Source organism: Schistosoma mansoni, chromosome 2, assembly GCF_000237925.1.
Source record: "Schistosoma mansoni strain Puerto Rico chromosome 2, complete genome".
NCBI classification, from domain to species: Eukaryota; Metazoa; Platyhelminthes; class Trematoda; order Strigeidida; family Schistosomatidae; genus Schistosoma; species Schistosoma mansoni.
In genome coordinates, this window is record NC_031496.1 from 288,793 (window position 1) to 307,600 (window position 18,808).

Here is an 18,808-nt window from a genome sequence, read left to right on the forward strand (position 1 = left end):
GCTATCATTGTTTTGTTGTTCCGTGCTCTTTGCTTTAATCTTACTTTCTCTAGTTATAGATAATTATCAATAACTCGCTTTGGCACTGGAAATAACCTTACAGAACATCAGGCTATCCACTTAAGAAAAAATGACAAGTTCCCTGGTGTTGCATTGGCCTGCCATATTTAAACTATTTATCAATTACTAAACTAGCAAACATAAAACTTTCTTATATATCATGTTTGTTCTCTACATTAAATGTTGATTTTTATAACAATTTGATCATGCCTGTAAACTGGTGTGAATTCTGTAAATATTATTTTCAGAATATATATTATTATTATTATCCAAGATGTTCCTCAACCACTCTTGCAATGGTAAGCACCTAGAAATTTCCGTCTTTCTATTCGAGCTATTGTTTTTGGACAGCTGTCTTCTAGTTTGTGTGCTTCGTACGCCTCAAGGAATTCGAGTTCGGTATTATTCATTGTATCAGTATGGCTTTCTCACACAGGAAATTCACTTGCTCTTTCAAAATAGACATGGAACTCTCTCTATTTGTAAGCATACTGATTCGAATCAGTATGCTAATTTAAAACAGGTTGATATGGGATTCACTGCAGTTTTTCCGTAGTCTTTATCAAAAGCTGAGTTATTATAGTGGTTCCGTGTCACTACTATCTTACGTGTAACATATTGTCGAAATGATTCAGCGATGTGTTATGTCCAATAGGAATATGACGAATATGACACATCAATATAACATCGTCGTGATTCCTTCTGTTGTTCACAAATTCTAAGCACTCAACTTCAGCTTCCTGACATTATATATGTTCACACACAAACAAAATTCACAGCATAATCTATAAAAATATCAAAACCTCATAGTATGAAATAGTCAACGACTACGTGGTCGTAAACATGGCCGTTATTACACTGGCCAATACTCCAGGATTACGTGAAAATCCCCTCAGCGGAAGGTTGTAAGGTAACGCGCTCTAACAGGTTGTGTTGTTATTAAACATAATAGTGTGTTAAAACAAGTGAAAACGAATAATCTGTTGAGATATCCAGATCGGAGAAACAAATGGCTCAGTTATTCAAGTAAGTCGTCTAGAAGTTGAGCGGTCTTGCATTTCCATAGCAATTGCTCTCTATGACCATTCTCTTCTATTTGATCTTCACATGCTCCTACAACCAGGTTCTTCACATTCGAGTGGTGGTTAATACTACTTGTATCAGTCCACATCAGTAGCACACGTACCAATCCACTACCTAGCCAATCGTGGCCCGTATTACATCGTTGGAAGAGTAGAGTTCTCGATACGAGTGCAACATTTTGATGATTGACGGACCGTTGTAATTATGTTAGTTTCACTAGTTGTTTATTCAGCAGTAAAATTGACAGTGGTGGTTTCATTTCTTTTGCCAGTCCCATATCGGGACTGCTAATAATAGTGTTAATATTAGCAGAAGTCATATTATTCATACCGACTTTATAATATTTGTCTGTTCATTTTCAACAGAGACGGTGCGACAATTAAACGAACAAGAAGTTTATTATTCTTCTTCCTTCAATCCGTTTACACACTTTTCCAGATACCTCAAACGTGTTTACACGGTTTTCTATTTGGATAGCCGTTTCATTGAACTGATTACGATGAATGATGTCAATTTTGTTCATTATTAGGTCTATCGACGTGTTCAAACCACCTAACTGAGATACACTCATAATCAAAGTCCACAAAGCAAAGATTTGTCTGAACTAGGGGTACCTTATTGAATAATATACAACAATTAGTTGCAAACATCAACTTGTGAGGTGGCAGGGACTTTTACGGCATCTTTTTGTCTGAAAAAAAATACCTTCGATTGTGTAAAATGAAAGCTATTGGCCGTGTCTATACTAGCACCGTATAATCGTTAGATCAAATAAACTACAGGCATCAAACAAACATTCAAAACTTCAATTAGTGATTTGAAATCTGAGAAAAATCTAATTACAACATTCATCATACTATTAGCACTGCACTATTTACATACAATAATGAAATAACTGGTAAGCACTATTTAGATATTACTCGTCAACATACACTAATATTTTGTTTATGATTTATTCACTGATTTTGAATACTGTTAACCACATAGCAGACAAATTATCAGTTGCCATGCTCAAAACAAACACACATTGCTTTACTTATGAAGGATATTTGGTTAACTTTTGTGACACTTTCCATGATGTCATACATAAAAATATATATATCCTGAAAATAATAATAATTAAATAAATCACACTAATTTACAGGCATGATCAATTTAACATAAATAGCAACATTAAATGTAGAGGAAAAACATATGAGATAAGATTGTTTTAAGTTTGCTATTTCAGTAATTTTTCAGTAGTTCAGTAAGCGAGCAGAAAAGGTTATGAACGTCGGTTTTTATTAAAATAATTTTTCTTTCTCAGATACTTTACACAACAATCTGTCAAATCGGTCGAACGGACAGAACTGTCAATGGCTGTATATCGGCAAGTTATATAATATCCATCAATAGCTGAATGCTTGATTGCTTCAACCTACATTTTATAAACAACTACTAAAATCCATGTTCATCACCAGCATAAACAGCGAGGTGAGTAACATGTAAATAATTTTACGGCTTATTTTTTCCCTAGAACTCTGATTGCGCTCCAGTTTTGACTTGATGAATGGTGAATTCCACTTGCGTGAGTATACATTTTTAAAAATAACCACATTACTTAATGACCTAGTTATTTACGTCTGCTATCCACAGTGGAGCATAGGGCACCAATCAGCATTCTTTAACTCACTATGTCCTGAGCCTTCCTTTCTAGTTCTTTCAAACTTTTGTTTATTCTTCTCCTTTCTGTCTCCATTTCATGGCGTAAAGTGTTCCTTGGTCTTCCTCTTCTCTTTCGTCCTTAAGGAGTTCAAGCGAGGAAATATGAAGACATGCATGTTTTGTTGTATCGGAGAGTCTTGCTGTCCACTTTATCTCATGCTTCTCTTTAGATGTTGACGTCTTCATAATTCAGTCCATCACCAGTAGAAAGAGAAAAGTTGAGAGTAAGCAAGCTTGACTGACACCGGTCCTCAATGATTTGAATTCCGTAATTTTATCAGCTTGACTAGCTTAATAAATTAAAACATGTCAAAGCAGAGATGGATAGTGGCTAGCAGTGGAATCCAGGACGCGCGTTTCGTCCTATTTAGGACTCACCAGCTGGATGTACCTGCATCTCAGAGCGGCCCAGTGGATAATGCGATGGCGTTTGAATCAAATTAGTTTCTTATGGTTGGCGATATCAACAGATTAAGACAGATAAGTTTGATTAGCTTGACGTTAATATGCATATAGTTGAATGTAGTCTATGGATTTAATCTTCGGTAAAAAATTATGACCATAAACACAATGATACTAGGCAAATCTAGCTGACATGGCATCGTTTAACATGTAGCACGACTGTTATAGTTGAGTGTACATTAGCAATGTCCTGAGTTTACATTTGATAACATTTTAGGTGTGCTCAAAACACGTGCAAATAGAACAATGACACAACGGCTATTTAAGTGAAATCATAGACGCAATTATGAATGATAAAAAGGAGAGATTTTTACGACAAAGTGTTGCAAAGCTTCATTATATAGAAAGGGATTCGGTTTTTGACCATCTGATTATAAATCATGCTGTTCATCATCTTGACAATTTTACAACGATTTGGGGGAGATGTGATATAAATTAAATACCACGTAAATACTGGAGCGCTTCATTCGCTGTCTGATAGGATAAAATAGACAAATATGAACTAGTGAAAATTACTGTTTAGATCCGATTAACACATTTCTAATGAATATTGTGTTGGATAGTATAATCAGGCCATAACAATCTATGTCTTAGATCTTAGTCATTGAATTACTAGAACGTCTTTCCTTCATCGTTTTGCAAGATGTGAACTATTTTATAAACATTTGGCCTAAACACACTATTCAGGTTTAGGAGGTGCGATATACACCCATTTCTACGTTCTGTCATTGTATGTTTCCCTTCTTACAAATTTGTTTCGCTAAGTCAATGAGCTCGAAACTTTATCGTTGAACCGAAATGATCGATCGAAAGCACTTTGAGTGGGATTACACATTTTCCTATTTCAATCAAAAGGTGTCAGCAACATCTAAGTTATAAAAGGCAGTCACTGCTTCTTCATCTATTCAACCTTAAGGATTTTGACAGACTTGATAACAATTTCATAGTGCTTTCAAAGTTCTCTTATTTGTTTTCTATAGTAATAATAAACAGATGTCATATGTATGATCTGTAACATTTATACATACTTTGAAGCCCACTTATTAGTGCGATAAGTCTTGAGATTGTTCATAAACTGAAACATTCGCTTGGTTCTTTAGGAGGACACTTGTGTTTAACAAGTGACTAACTTTTACTTTCCCACCATCAAATACGTTTTATCAAATACTTCATTTCTGAGTGTTATGGAGCTTGCTGTTTGACGTCTGGTGACTGTGGGGTACTATCGAGTTGCTTCGTATTGTTGATGTTTTTAGTTTTCAAGTTACAAAATATACAGCGTTTTAATCTGTGCGAGGATCAACAATATATAATGAAGTGAAGATTTTCTTGTGATCGTATCACCACATTCACAATTTCAGGTAGTTCATGACATTGAAACTGATGATCGACCAAGAAAGAAGCAGTGAATAATAAATCGGTTTGTCAATAATCTAAACTAATTTCAACAAAAATGTTGAACTACACTATTCACGTTTTGACATCTTAAAATGATTCCTTGATATGACGTTTTACGAAGTTGTGACCACTTTGTCCAAGGACCTCAATAGAACTGGATTTTATGTAACGCTAACTGAAATTATCGCTGTCCAATCTTGTTGGTTGAATAAATATTATTCGGATCGGCAGATAAATAGTAGAAAAGAGAAAGTTGAAATAGTATTCAACCATGTCAAGTCAACAAGCTGTATCGTATAATGTTCGCGAACTAGTCGATGATCATCCTAGATCCTTTTTTATTTGTTTTTCGAGCAACTTTCATCGACTAATCATCATTTGACTATCATTCACATAATACCGAGATATCTATTCTTTCGGATGTAATCTTGGACTATAAACAATGGTTTTCGGTTCCACAGCCAATCGGTTTGAAGCTCACAAATACTCCTCTACATCACAGGATACACCATTACACACACTAATAATAGTATTATGTTTGACATTTACGAAAATCATTATTATGATAAAACATTGTTGTATAACAGAAATGAAGCTGACTAATCTAATTTTATTTAAATCAAATGAAAACATTATGTTGAAACAATAAGTAAATTAACGACATCAGAGTTTGATTTGATGAAAGAAACGACGATTCTTAGTGTTTGTTACGCGTTTTGATAGCACCAACACCTTTGACCTCTGAAACAAGAAATAATGATATATCATTAGTGATACAATGACCAACAGTAACGAATTGGACAATTAAGAGGATGATTTCTGGTCATATAACGACGAAGCACCACGTTCACTATAAGGTAGTCTAAAATTTCTTACTAGGAACAATGCAATTAATTCAATAGATGTGTGTAATCATCGATGGACATTGGAGTAATATGAAGATAATGAATATATTTGCTCAATCTAAAGAGAAATTCAAAAAACCCAAAGAAAACTAAGCAACTACATGTTTTAAAGTCCAAATATAATCAGGAAAGGTAAACCGGAATCCGAGTGCTTGATATATACCACGTTGATCAAGACCAAAAGAAACACACAAGAAAACTTTCAGGTGGAACACTGAAACTTGCAGTTGAGAAATACGAAGAAATGCCCACAAAGAAAAATAAAAAAGGCAAAGGATATAAGCTTACATTTTCGAGTGTGCTTTCCAGATTGATCTAAAAACGATTAATATAAAGAGTCAAATGTCAGTGGATATCTTTAAATGATGAAAATTCAATTCAATAAAAACGGTCAACACGCAGACGTGTAGCTACATTATGTGCGATGTGGCATACCAAAGTTAGACATACGCCATAGTGAGTACAAAATAAAATAAAGTGCACAAAAATCGTGATTTGGAACAGCGAAACGAATGGTTGTGCTTTATCAATCATCACTCACTATGAATAATGAGAGTTCGATTGAAAAACACTGTTTGTACCTCAATGTGTGAGTGTGCTCACAGTGATCACTTCAATGTATTGAATCGATGAAGAATTGCACACATCTCCCATACGGACAATCTTAACACATTGATTCATTTTGTTTATTGCGAACAAACTTGAGGTGTATCATTCACTGCATCGAGGACATCACAAGTACCTACACGCACGTGAGCATTTCATTTTACCCTCGCTATGCTTCTCAACGTTGTGAGCATTGTGTTCATTGAAGTGTACATCAAGTATTCCCTTCGAAGTTTCCCTTTTCTACTTCACTTTTATTTTGAATTCTCATTACTTGATTGATCGTCTCGCTTTTCCTTAATCTTTCTCATGATAAGTTTTTGATGACCAATAGCGTTTTCGCGATTTATTTCAAATTATTTCTGTGTATTATATTTTGATCATTTCAACTTAAATAGACAAAATCCTAACAGAAGTATGTTGCTGACACGATTCAGAAGGTTTGTAATATCGACGGGCTATTGAATTTTTTCAATTTGACATTTGTTATAACAGGTTTATAGTCTTTGTCCTGAACAATTTGCATAGAAAAGCGTTTGCTCAACATTGAATGAAATGAAGGCAATCATCTGTTTCACTTACCATTGTTTTTCCCTTGTAAGTTAACTGAAGGTGTCTCTACAGAAAAAGAAAACAAATTCGGGGTCACCATTTGATTGCGGATGCCCTCAGTTTTCTCCTCTAGAGTCACTGGCGGTCTCAAGCCCAGGTATAGGAGAAGGGTTGAGCATACGGTTAGTGACCCTCTCCCGTGGAAACCGGTTTCTCCATAAAAGCGCTGAGCAGAAAAGTAATTCAAAACATTTAAACTCTGTTCTGAGAGTCGAAGCATGAAATTTGACTGCTCAGGATGTAACCCGGAAATGACGTGACCGATGCTCCTTCTAACAAGCAGAGCAACAATTTTTATAGGTACACGGAACGTCCGGAAAATGTTGGAGACCTGGAAGATCAGTCAATTAGCCATGGAAATGAGGAGATACAAATTGGCAGTATTTAGAATTAGCGAAACTCATTGAACTAAAGCTGGACAGCAGAAGCTAAATAAGGGAGATTTGCTGCTGTACTCCGGTCACGAAGAGGAAAATGCATCACACACTCGGGGAGTTGTGTACTGCCGTCCAGAAAAGCACAAAATTTACTTGTTGCATGGGAATCTCATCGATCCATAATTATCAAAGCATCATTGAAAACAAAGAAGGAGTCGTCACAGTGAATGTTATCCAATCTTATGTACACACCAATGATAGCAAGGACAACAACAAAGATCATTTCTGTCGGATGCTGCAATCAATCATAGCGAAGTGCTGAACAAAGGACCTAACCATCCTGATAAGAGATGTAAACGCGAAATTCGGAGTGGACAACACAGGATATGAAGACGACAGAGACTGGGAGAGAGAAATGAAAATCGGGAGATATTCGCAAATCTATGTGCATTCAACAAATTGGTTATAGGTGGCACAATGTTTCCGCACAAACGCATACACCAGACTACATGGATCTGACCGGACCACACCACAGAGAAACAGATAGATCATATTTGTATCAAAAAAGATTCCAAAGGACCATGGAGGATGTGAGAACCAGTAGAGGAGCTGGCATAGCTTCAGGTCACCACCTGATGGTCGCCAAGATCAAACTGAAGCTAAACAAACATTGGACAACTGTATAAACAGCAATACAAAGTTTCAATACATCCTTCCTTCGAGATACCAACAAGCTCAACGAATTCAGAATGACTCTCAGCAACAGGTTCCACGCTCTTGACACGGTCACATCTTGACACGAAGAGGAACAACAAACTAATATGGAAGACAACTGAGAAGAGATCAAAGAAGCACTGACTTCAACGTGTCAAGAGGTTCTGAGTCGCAAGAAGCATCATCATAAGGAATGCATCTCCATGGAAACCCTGAACAAGATTGAAGAAAGAAAGGACGAGAAAATAGCAATTACCAAAGGTCGAACAAGAGCAGAGAACGTTAAGGCGCAAGCAGAGTACGGAGAACCAAACAAGGTATTGAAGAAGAGATTTAAAGCCGACAAGTGGAAATACATGGGCGAACTAGCAACGAGAAGACGAATCAGCTTTCAGCTGAAGGGCAATTCAGGAAAACACGTTGAGAGTGGGTCGGACATACATTAACAAAATTACCAAACTGCATCACGAGGCAAGCTTTAACTTGGAATCCGGAAGAGAAGTGTAGAAAAGAAAGCCAAAGAACAAATTATGCCATGTTATGGAAGCAGATATGAAATGGAAGAAAAACAACTGAGCGAAACTTCAAGGGGTTGTCCAGGACAGGATTAAATGGATAATGCCGGTATGCGGCCTATGCCACTCGACGAGGGGTAACAGTCGTAGATATGTATTTGACTGCAGTTAAAACCGGAATATAACAACATCTGATCTCAGTCGGTATGAAAATATGATGTGTGACTGTCATCGCATGTTTACTTTTAGCCTTTCTCCTGAAGTCTTTGCATCGAAAACGTTTGTTTTATCTTGAATGGAATGAAATTGATCATTAGTTTCACTTACCACTGTTTTTCTCTTGTAAGTTAACTGAAAGTGTCCCTACAGAGAAAGAAAACAAATTAGGAGTCACCATTTTATTTTAGTGAAAACTCAAACATAACAAAATCTATATTCAGTCAATATCATGTAATATGAAAAACTGTTTGGATTGTCAACAATCAATCAAATATTTCACTCACCGTTTATTTTGCGATTTTCAGACTTATCTAGAAAGAGTAGTTATATTAACAGGCAAATGTAAATAGATGAGATTATCTGTATATGAAACCCCTAAATGATGTAAATCAAATTGAATTGAAATGATTGATATGCTAATTCGAAGTTCTTTCTTCCGGTGTGAGACATTCCATTGAAATATTACACACGTGCTACGGTGGGTGAATGATAGAATGACATGCATCAAAGCACTGATATTCAATGATGAAATAAGTCGTTGTGCTTTATGGAACATCACTCATTATGAATAATGAGAGGTCGATTGAAAAACACTGTTTGTACCTCAATGTGTGAGTGTGCTCACAGTGATCACTTCAATGTATTGAATCGCTGAAGAATTGCACACATCTCCCATACGGACAATCATAACACATTGATTCATTTTATTTATTGTGAATAAACGTGAGGTGTATCATTCACTGCATCGAGGACATCACAGGTACCCACACGCACGTGAGCATTTCATTTTACCCTCGCTATGCTTCTCAACGTTGTGAGCATTGTGTTCATTGAAGTGTACATCAAGTATTCCCTTCGAAGTTTCCCTTTTCTACTTCACTTTTATTTTGAATTCTCATTACTTGATTGATCGTCTCGCTTTTCCTTAATCTTTCTCATGATAAGTTTTTGATGACCAATAGCGTTTTCGCGATTTATTTCAAATTATTTCTGTGTATTATATTTTGATTATTTCAACTTAAATAAACAAAATCCTAACAGAAGTATGTTGCAGACACGATTCAGAAGATTTGTAATATCGACGAGCCATTGAATTTTTTCAATTTGACATTTGTTATAACAGGTTTATAGTCTTTGTCCTGAACAATTTGCATAGAAAAGCGTTTGCTCAACATTGAATGAAATGAAATTGATCATTTGTTTCACTTACCATTCTTTTTCCCTTGTAAGTTAACAAAAAAGATCCCTACAGAAAAAGAAAACAAATTCGGAGTCACCATTTGATTGCGGATGCCCTCATTTTTCTCCTCTAGAGTCACTGCCGGTCTCAAGCTCAGCTATACGAGAAGGTCTGAGCATACGGTTAGTGACCCTCTCCCGTGGAAACCGATTTCTATATAAAAGCCCTGAGCAGAAAAGTAATTCAAACCATTTAAACTCTGTTCTGAGAGTCGATGCATGAAATTTGACTGCTCAGGATGTAACCCGGAAATGACGTGACCGATGCTCCTTCTAACAAGCAGAGCAACAATTTTTATAGGTACACGGAACGTCCGGAAAATGTTGGAGACCTGGAAGATCAGTCAATTAGCCATGGAAATGAGGAGATACAAATTGGCAGTATTTAGAATTAGCGAAACTCATTGAACTAAAGCTGGACAGCAGAAGCTAAATAAGGGAGATTTGCTGCTGTACTCCGGTCACGAAGAGGAAAATGCATCACACACTCGGGGAGTTGTGTACTGCCGTCCAGAAAAGCACAAAATTCACTTGTTGCATGGGAATCTCATCGATCCATAATTATCAAAGCATCATTGAAAACAAAGAAGGAGTCGTCACAGTGAATGTTATCCAATCTTATGTACACACCAATGATAGCAAGGACAACAACAAAGATCATTTCTGTCGGATGCTGCAATCAATCATAGCGAAGTGCTGAACAAAGGACCTAACCATCCTGATAAGAGATGTAAACGCGAAATTCGGAGTGGACAACACAGGATATGAAGACGACATGGACTGGGAGAGAGAAATGAAAATCGGGAGATATTCGCAAATCTATGTGCATTCAACAAATTGGTTATAGGTGGCACAATGTTTCCGCACAAACGCATACACCAGACTACATGGATCTGACCGGACCACACCACAGAGAAACAGATAGATCATATTTGTATCAAAAAAGATTCCAAAGGACCATGGAGGATGTGAGAACCAGTAGAGGAGCTGGCATAGCTTCAGGTCACCACCTGATGGTCGCCAAGATCAAACTGAAGCTAAACAAACATTGGACAACTGTATAAACAGCAATACAAAGTTTCAATACAGCCTTCCTTCGAGATACCAACAACTAGTTGACGAATTCAGAATGACTCTCAGCAACAGGTTCCACGCTCTTGACACGGTCACATCTTGATACGAAGAGGAACAACAAACTAATATGGAAGACAACTGAGAAGAGATCAAAGAAGCACTGACTTCAACGTGTCAAGAGGTTCTGAGTCGCAAGAAGCATCATCATAAGGAATGCATCTCTATGGAAACCCTGAACAAGATTGAAGAAAGAAAGGACGAGAAAATAGCAATTACCAAAGGTCGAACAAGAGCAGAGAACGTCAAGGCGCAAGCAGAGTACGGAGAACCAAACAAGGTATTGAAGAAGAAATTTAAAGCCGACAAGTGGAAATACATGGGTGAACTAGCAACGAGAAGACGAATCAGCTTTCAGCTGAAGGGCAATTCAGGAAAACACGTTGAGAGTGGGTCGGACATACATTAACGAAATTACCAAACTGCATCACGAGGCAAGCTTTAACTTGGAATCCGGAAGAGAAGTGTAAAAAGAAAGACAAAGAACAAATCATGTCGTGTTATGGAAGCAGATATGACATAGATGAAAAACTACTGAGAGAAACTTCAAGGGATCGTCCAGGACAGGATTGTATGGAGAATGTCGGTATGCGGTCTATGCCAATCCACGAGTGGTAACAGTCGTAAATGTGTATTTGACTGCAGTGAAAACCGGAATATAACAACATCTAATCTCAGTCGACATGAAAATATGATGAGTGACGACCATCGCATATTTGCCGAAGAATCTAGGGAAGCCATGTGTATGAAAGTGATATTATGCTTATGCAAAACAGAACGAAACTGACATGTAGATCTGTGTGCATGCATATTGGAGAATGTGGACAACCTCGATTATGATAATGAAATATTAGATGAACGACTATGCAACTGCGATGAACGACATCTGTTTGTTATCATGTAATATGAAAAACTGTTTGGATTGTCAACAATCAATCAAATATTTCACTCACCGTCTATTGTGCGATTTTCAGACTTATCTAGAGAGAGTAATTATATAAATAGCCAAATGTAAATAGATGAGGTTATCTGTATATGAAACCCCTAAATGATGTAAATCAAATTGAATTGAAATGATTGATATGCTAATTCGAAGCTCTTTCTTCCGGTGTGAGAAATTCCATTGAAATATTACACACGTGCTACGGTGGGTGAATGATAGAATGACATGCATCAAAGCACTGACATTCAATGATGAAATAAGTCGTTGTGCTTTATGGAACATCACTCACTATGAATAATGAGAGTTCGATTGAAAAACACTGTTTGTACCTCAATGTGTGAGTGTGCTCACAGTGATCACTTCAATGTATTGAATCGATGAAGAATTGCACACATCTCCCATACGGACAATCTTAACACATTGATTCATTTTGTTTATTGCGAACAAACTTGAGGTGTATCATTCACTGCATCGAGGACATCACAAGTACCTACACGCACGTGAGCATTTCATTTTACCCTCGCTATGCTTCTCAACGTTGTGAGCATTGTGTTCATTGAAGTGTACATCAAGTATTCCCTTCGAAGTTTCCCTTTTCTACTTCACTTTTATTTTGAATTCTCATTACTTGATTGATCGTCTCGCTTTTCCTTAATCTTTCTCATGATAAGTTTTTGATGACCAATAGCGTTTTCGCGATTTATTTCAAATTATTTCTGTGTATTATATTTTGATCATTTCAACTTAAATAGACAAAATCCTAACAGAAGTATGTTGCTGACACGATTCAGAAGGTTTGTAATATCGACGGGCTATTGAATTTTTTTTCAATTTGACATTTGTGATAACAGGTTTATGGTCTTTGTCCTGAACAATTTGCATAGAAAAACGTTTGCTTTACATTGAATGAAATGAAATTGATCATTTGTTACACTTACATTTGTAGATTCTTCCATAACTGAATGAATATTTCGCTACATGAAAAATAAAGTTAATTTGGAATAACCATTATATTTAAGTGTAAACGCGAATATAACAAAATCAAACTCCGATGGAAATGAAAATATAATGTGTGACAATCATGGCACATCTGCCGAATAATCTAAGTGTGCCATGTGCATGTAACATATATGATGCTAATGCGAATAGAGTACACCACTTATATCGAGATCTGTATGCATGCATATTGTAGAATGTTGACAACCTAGAGTATGATATTGGAATATTTCATGAAAATCTATGCACTTACGATTCGTCCAATCAATTGGTTTTCTTACAGGTTTATCTAAAGAGAACAATTACATAAAGAGTCAGATGGAAATGGATGAGACTTCAGTGCTATTGTTCAAATTGAATTCGAATGACTGATGTGCTAATTCGAAGCTTCTTCTTCCAGTGTGAGACATTTCATTCAAGCTTTACCCTAACACTACGATTAGTGAATGATAAAATAACATGCATCAAAACGCCGATGTTGAATGATGAGACGAGTAGTTGTGCTTTATAAAACAACGCTCACAATGAATAATGAGAGATCGATTTGCAAACACTGTTTGTACCTGAATGTGTGAGTGAGGTCGCAGTGGTAATTGCTCGTTTTTGAAAAAATCAGGAACTGAGATCTTCGTTATGATGTTATTTATGCGTACCATCTATTTTCTTACATCTTCCAATGTAAAGCCATTCTTACACTCCTTATTCAATGTTTGTGATATATAGAGTTATATTTCAATTTTATTATTTTATATATCAGTTTGCCTGGAAGATCAGTCAAGTAGCCATGGAAATGAAGAGATACAAATTGGCAGTACTTAGAATTAGCGAAACTCATTGAACTAAAGCTGGACAGCGGAAGCTAGATAAGGGAGAGTTGCTGCTGTACTCCGGTCACGAAGAAGAAAATGCATCACACACTCGGGAGTTGTGTACTGCCGTCCAGAAAAGCACGAAATTTACTTGTTGCATGGGAATCTCATCGATCCATAATTATCAAAGCATCATTCAAAACAAAGAAGGAGTCGTCACAGTGAATGTTATCCAATCTTATGTACACACCAATGATATCAAGGACGACAACAAAGATCATTTCTGTCGGATGCTGCAATCAATCATAGCGAAGTGCTGAACAAAGGACCTAACCATCCCGATAAGAGATGTAAACGCGAAATTCGGAGTGGACAACACAGGATATGAAGACGACATGGACTGAGAGAGAGAAATGAAAATCGGGAGATATTCGCAAATCTATGTGCATTCAACAAATTGGTTATAGGTGGCACAATGTTTCCGCACAAACGCATACACCAGACTACATGGATCTGACCGGACCACACCACAGAGAAACAGATAGATCATATTTGTATCAAAAAAGATTCCAAAGGACCATGGAGGATGTGAGAACCAGTAGAGGAGCTGGCATAGCTTCAGGTCACCACCTGATGGTCGCCAAGATCAAACTGAAGCTAAACAAACATTGGACAACTGTATAAACAGCAATACAAAGTTTCAATACAGCCTTCCTTCGAGATACCAACAACTAGTTGACGAATTCAGAATGACTCTCAGCAACAGGTTCCACGCTCTTGACACGGTCACATCTTGATACGAAGAGGAACAACAAACTAATATGGAAGACAACTGAGAAGAGATCAAAGAAGCACTGACTTCAACGTGTCAAGAGGTTCTGAGTCGCAAGAAGCATCATCATAAGGAATGCATCTCTATGGAAACCCTGAACAAGATTGAAGAAAGAAAGGACGAGAAAATAGCAATTACCAAAGGTCGAACAAGAGCAGAGAACGTCAAGGCGCAAGCAGAGTACGGAGAACCAAACAAGGTATTGAAGAAGAAATTTAAAGCCGACAAGTGGAAATACATGGGTGAACTAGCAACGAGAAGACGAATCAGCTTTCAGCTGAAGGGCAATTCAGGAAAACACGTTGAGAGTGGGTCGGACATACATTAACGAAATTACCAAACTGCATCACGAGGCAAGCTTTAACTTGGAATCCGGAAGAGAAGTGTAAAAAGAAAGACAAAGAACAAATCATGTCGTGTTATGGAAGCAGATATGACATAGATGAAAAACTACTGAGAGAAACTTCAAGGGATCGTCCAGGACAGGATTGTATGGAGAATGTCGGTATGCGGTCTATGCCAATCCACGAGTGGTAACAGTCGTAAATGTGTATTTGACTGCAGTGAAAACCGGAATATAACAACATCTAATCTCAGTCGACATGAAAATATGATGAGTGACGACCATCGCATATTTGCCGAAGAATCTAGGGAAGCCATGTGTATGAAAGTGATATTATGCTTATGCAAAACAGAACGAAACTGACATGTAGATCTGTGTGCATGCATATTGGAGAATGTGGACAACCTCGATTATGATAATGAAATATTAGATGAACGACTATGCAACTGCGATGAACGACATCTGTTTGTTATCATGTAATATGAAAAACTGTTTGGATTGTCAACAATCAATCAAATATTTCACTCACCGTCTATTGTGCGATTTTCAGACTTATCTAGAGAGAGTAATTATATAAATAGCCAAATGTAAATAGATGAGGTTATCTGTATATGAAACCCCTAAATGATGTAAATCAAATTGAATTGAAATGATTGATATGCTAATTCGAAGCTCTTTCTTCCAGTGTGAGAAATTCCATTGAAATATTACACACGTGCTACGGTGGGTGAATGATGGAATGACATGCATCAAAGCACTGACATTCAATGATGAAATAAGTCGTTGTGCTTTATGGAACATCACTCACTATGAATAATGAGAGTTCGATTGAAAAACACTGTTTGTACCTCAATGTGTGAGTGTGCTCACAGTGATCACTTCAATGTATTGAATCGATGAAGAATTGCACACATCTCCCATACGGACAATCTTAACACATTGATTCATTTTGTTTATTGCGAACAAACTTGAGGTGTATCATTCACTGCATCGAGGACATCACAAGTACCTACACGCACGTGAGCATTTCATTTTACCCTCGCTATGCTTCTCAACGTTGTGAGCATTGTGTTCATTGAAGTGTACATCAAGTATTCCCTTCGAAGTTTCCCTTTTCTACTTCACTTTTATTTTGAATTCTCATTACTTGATTGATCGTCTCACCTTTCCTTAATCTTTCTCATGATAAGTTTTTGATGACCAATAGCGTTTTCGTGATTTATTTCAAATTATTTCTGTGTATTATATTTTGATTATTTCAACTTAAATAGACAAAATCCTAACAGAAGTATGTTGCTGACACGATTCAGAAGATTTGTAATATCGACGGGCCATTGAATTTTTTCAATTTGACATTTGTTATAACAGGTTTATAGTCTTTGTCCTGAACAATTTGCATAGAAAAGCGTTTGCTCAACATTGAATGAAATGAAATTGATCATTTGTTTCACTTACCATTCATTCTCCCTCGTAAGTTAACTAAAAGTGTCTCTACAGAAAAAGAAAACAAATTCGGAGTCACCATTTGATTGCGGATGCCCGCATTTTTCTCCTCTAGAGTCACTGCCGGTCTCAAGCCCAGGTTTACGATAAATGTTAGTCATTTTATGAAATCAGGTTGATCATCTGTTTCGCTTACCTTTGTCATTTTTTCCAAATTTGATTGAAAATCTCGCTACAGGATAGAGAAACAAAATTTGAATAACCATTTCATTTGAGTGTAAACGCGAATATAACAAAATCAAATTCCGATGGAAATGAAAATATAATGTGTGACAATCATGGCACATCTGCCGAATAATCTAAGTGTGCCATGTGCATGTAACATATATGATGCTAATGCGAATAGAGTACACCACTTATATCGAGATCTGTATGCATGCATATTGTAGAATGTTGACAACCTAGAGTATGATATTGGAATATTTCATGAAAATCTATGCACTTACGATTCGTCCAATCAATTGGTTTTCTTACAGGTTTATCTAAAGAGAACAATTACATAAAGAGTCAGATGGAAATGGATGAGACTTCAGTGCTATTGTTCAAATTGAATTCGAATGACTGATGTGCTAATTCGAAGCTTCTTCTTCCAGTGTGAGACATTTCATTCAAGCTTTACCCTAACACTACGATTAGTGAATGATAAAATAACATGCATCAAAACGCCGATGTTGAATGATGAGACGAGTAGTTGTGCTTTATAAAACAACGCTCACAATGAATAATGAGAGATCGATTTGCAAACACTGTTTGTACCTGAATGTGTGAGTGAGGTCGCAGTGGTAATTGCTCGTTTTTGAAAAAATCAGGAACTGAGATCTTCGTTATGATGTTATTTATGCGTACCATCTATTTTCTTACATCTTCCAATGTAAAGCCATTCTTACACTCCTTATTCAATGTTTGTGATATATAGAGTTATATTTCAATTTTATCTTCGAAATATGTATTAACACGAAATGGAGTAGCCCAGTATTTTATCTATTTCTGTGTCATATGGTATTTGGTGTCCTTTGATATACTAAACTTACACAGGGAATTTCGCACAATGGCCATCCAGAACGTAAAGTGAAATCTCACTGGTTTTTGTTAGAGCCCCTGTAGTGAGTCATTTTTCGTTCAAAGGAAACCATCATATTACAGGACGAAATTATTATAAATTTATTTTGAAACGTCGATGACAAACAACTTGTGGATAACTAAGATTTCTTAGTACGGACAACACATCGAATGAACTGACGTCTTCCACTCAATTCAGTTTCCTGTGCCTGTGTTTCGTGATGGTTTCTATGAAATTAGAAATGTATGTGATTACAGTGGATTCTAAGGGTGACGTTTACCACGCATAATCAATTCAATACATGGTATCCGAAGCGTTCAAAGCTATCTTTGTTAATGAATATGGTAAGGTGGCTACTATATGTAGAGAATTGAATTCGGCCACTAAACAATATGTTGACGTGCATCAAACCTCTATTCGGATTAAAATATTTTTTTGCTTCCAGATAACGAGATCTCAAGTTAATAGCAAGCATTGTCCGTCCTGAAGCATTTATTTTGTCCAGCATACTCATCGTTACTATTTGTAACCATCCGACATATACATCGAAAACACCAGACCCAAATAAAATGTTGGATGGAGACAGAGATCTGTCGACTTATGCTCGCAGTTCACAACCAAACAACTGCTATGATTCACCGAGTGTTATGTAGCAAGAACTCAATATCATAGTCATCAATCATACATATTTAAGCTTCTCATCATCTTATGATAAATGGTTCAAATTCGTTTTGGTGAATATGAAACTCAGTTTTATAGTGACACAACAAAACGTTTATTCAATGTGTCACTTACGTGGATCGTCAGATTGAACGAAGACTGCGAATAGAGCTATGATAGACAACAGCAACCACAAATTCTTCATTATCGATTCAATGAATGTAGTAACACTGGGTTAAGCACAATGAAAACTGACTATTCTCAAGCACTTATATATTACCACTGCATAGTTGACCTTGACCGCAAATGTCGGAATGTAAATGATGAGGCCAAAAAAGTTGGAATGCAAACGACTTCATTGATAAACAGAAACACTAGCATCAAATGGGTAGTAAGGGTGTTCTAGGTACGTTTAAAATTATTAGAATAATTATCACGAAAATAACGAAAATAAGGAAAATAACATTGTTGAGGTCACAACAAATGTGTTCGCGCCAGCAGCTGAACCCACAGGTGCAGCTAGTCTATCTCATGTTAGTCAGTGTACTGATATACCAATGCAGTGTGTTAGTTTGCCTCTCATACCCATAGTGGCCCTAGATAACCAGGACATATCTGATGTAGACTCTAATGTCAT

At 36.7% G+C, this 18,808-nt stretch overlaps 2 protein-coding genes across 2 annotated transcripts; both read right to left on the reverse strand.

Annotated features, from left to right (window-relative positions):
• Positions 1–5,814: 5,814 nt before the first annotated feature.
• On the reverse strand, positions 5,815–9,935 carry Smp_193370 (hypothetical protein; the record flags this gene model as incomplete). The annotated part of the gene is made up of 4 exons (XM_018795238.1): positions 5,815–5,927; positions 8,764–8,799; positions 8,940–8,966; positions 9,866–9,935. 4 exons carry the CDS (start codon positions 9,933–9,935, stop codon positions 5,815–5,817), a joined length of 246 nt encoding a protein of 81 aa, XP_018649571.1.
• Positions 9,936–16,570: 6,635 nt separating this feature from the next.
• On the reverse strand, positions 16,571–18,411 carry Smp_120280 (hypothetical protein; the record flags this gene model as incomplete). Its single annotated transcript, XM_018795239.1, has 3 exons — positions 18,307–18,411; positions 16,898–16,933; positions 16,571–16,623 (listed from the first exon to the last, which is right to left on the reverse strand). Exons 1-3 carry the CDS (start codon positions 18,374–18,376, stop codon positions 16,571–16,573), a joined length of 159 nt encoding a protein of 52 aa, XP_018649572.1. The 5' UTR covers positions 18,377–18,411.
• Between the last annotated feature and the right edge of the window lie 397 nt (positions 18,412–18,808).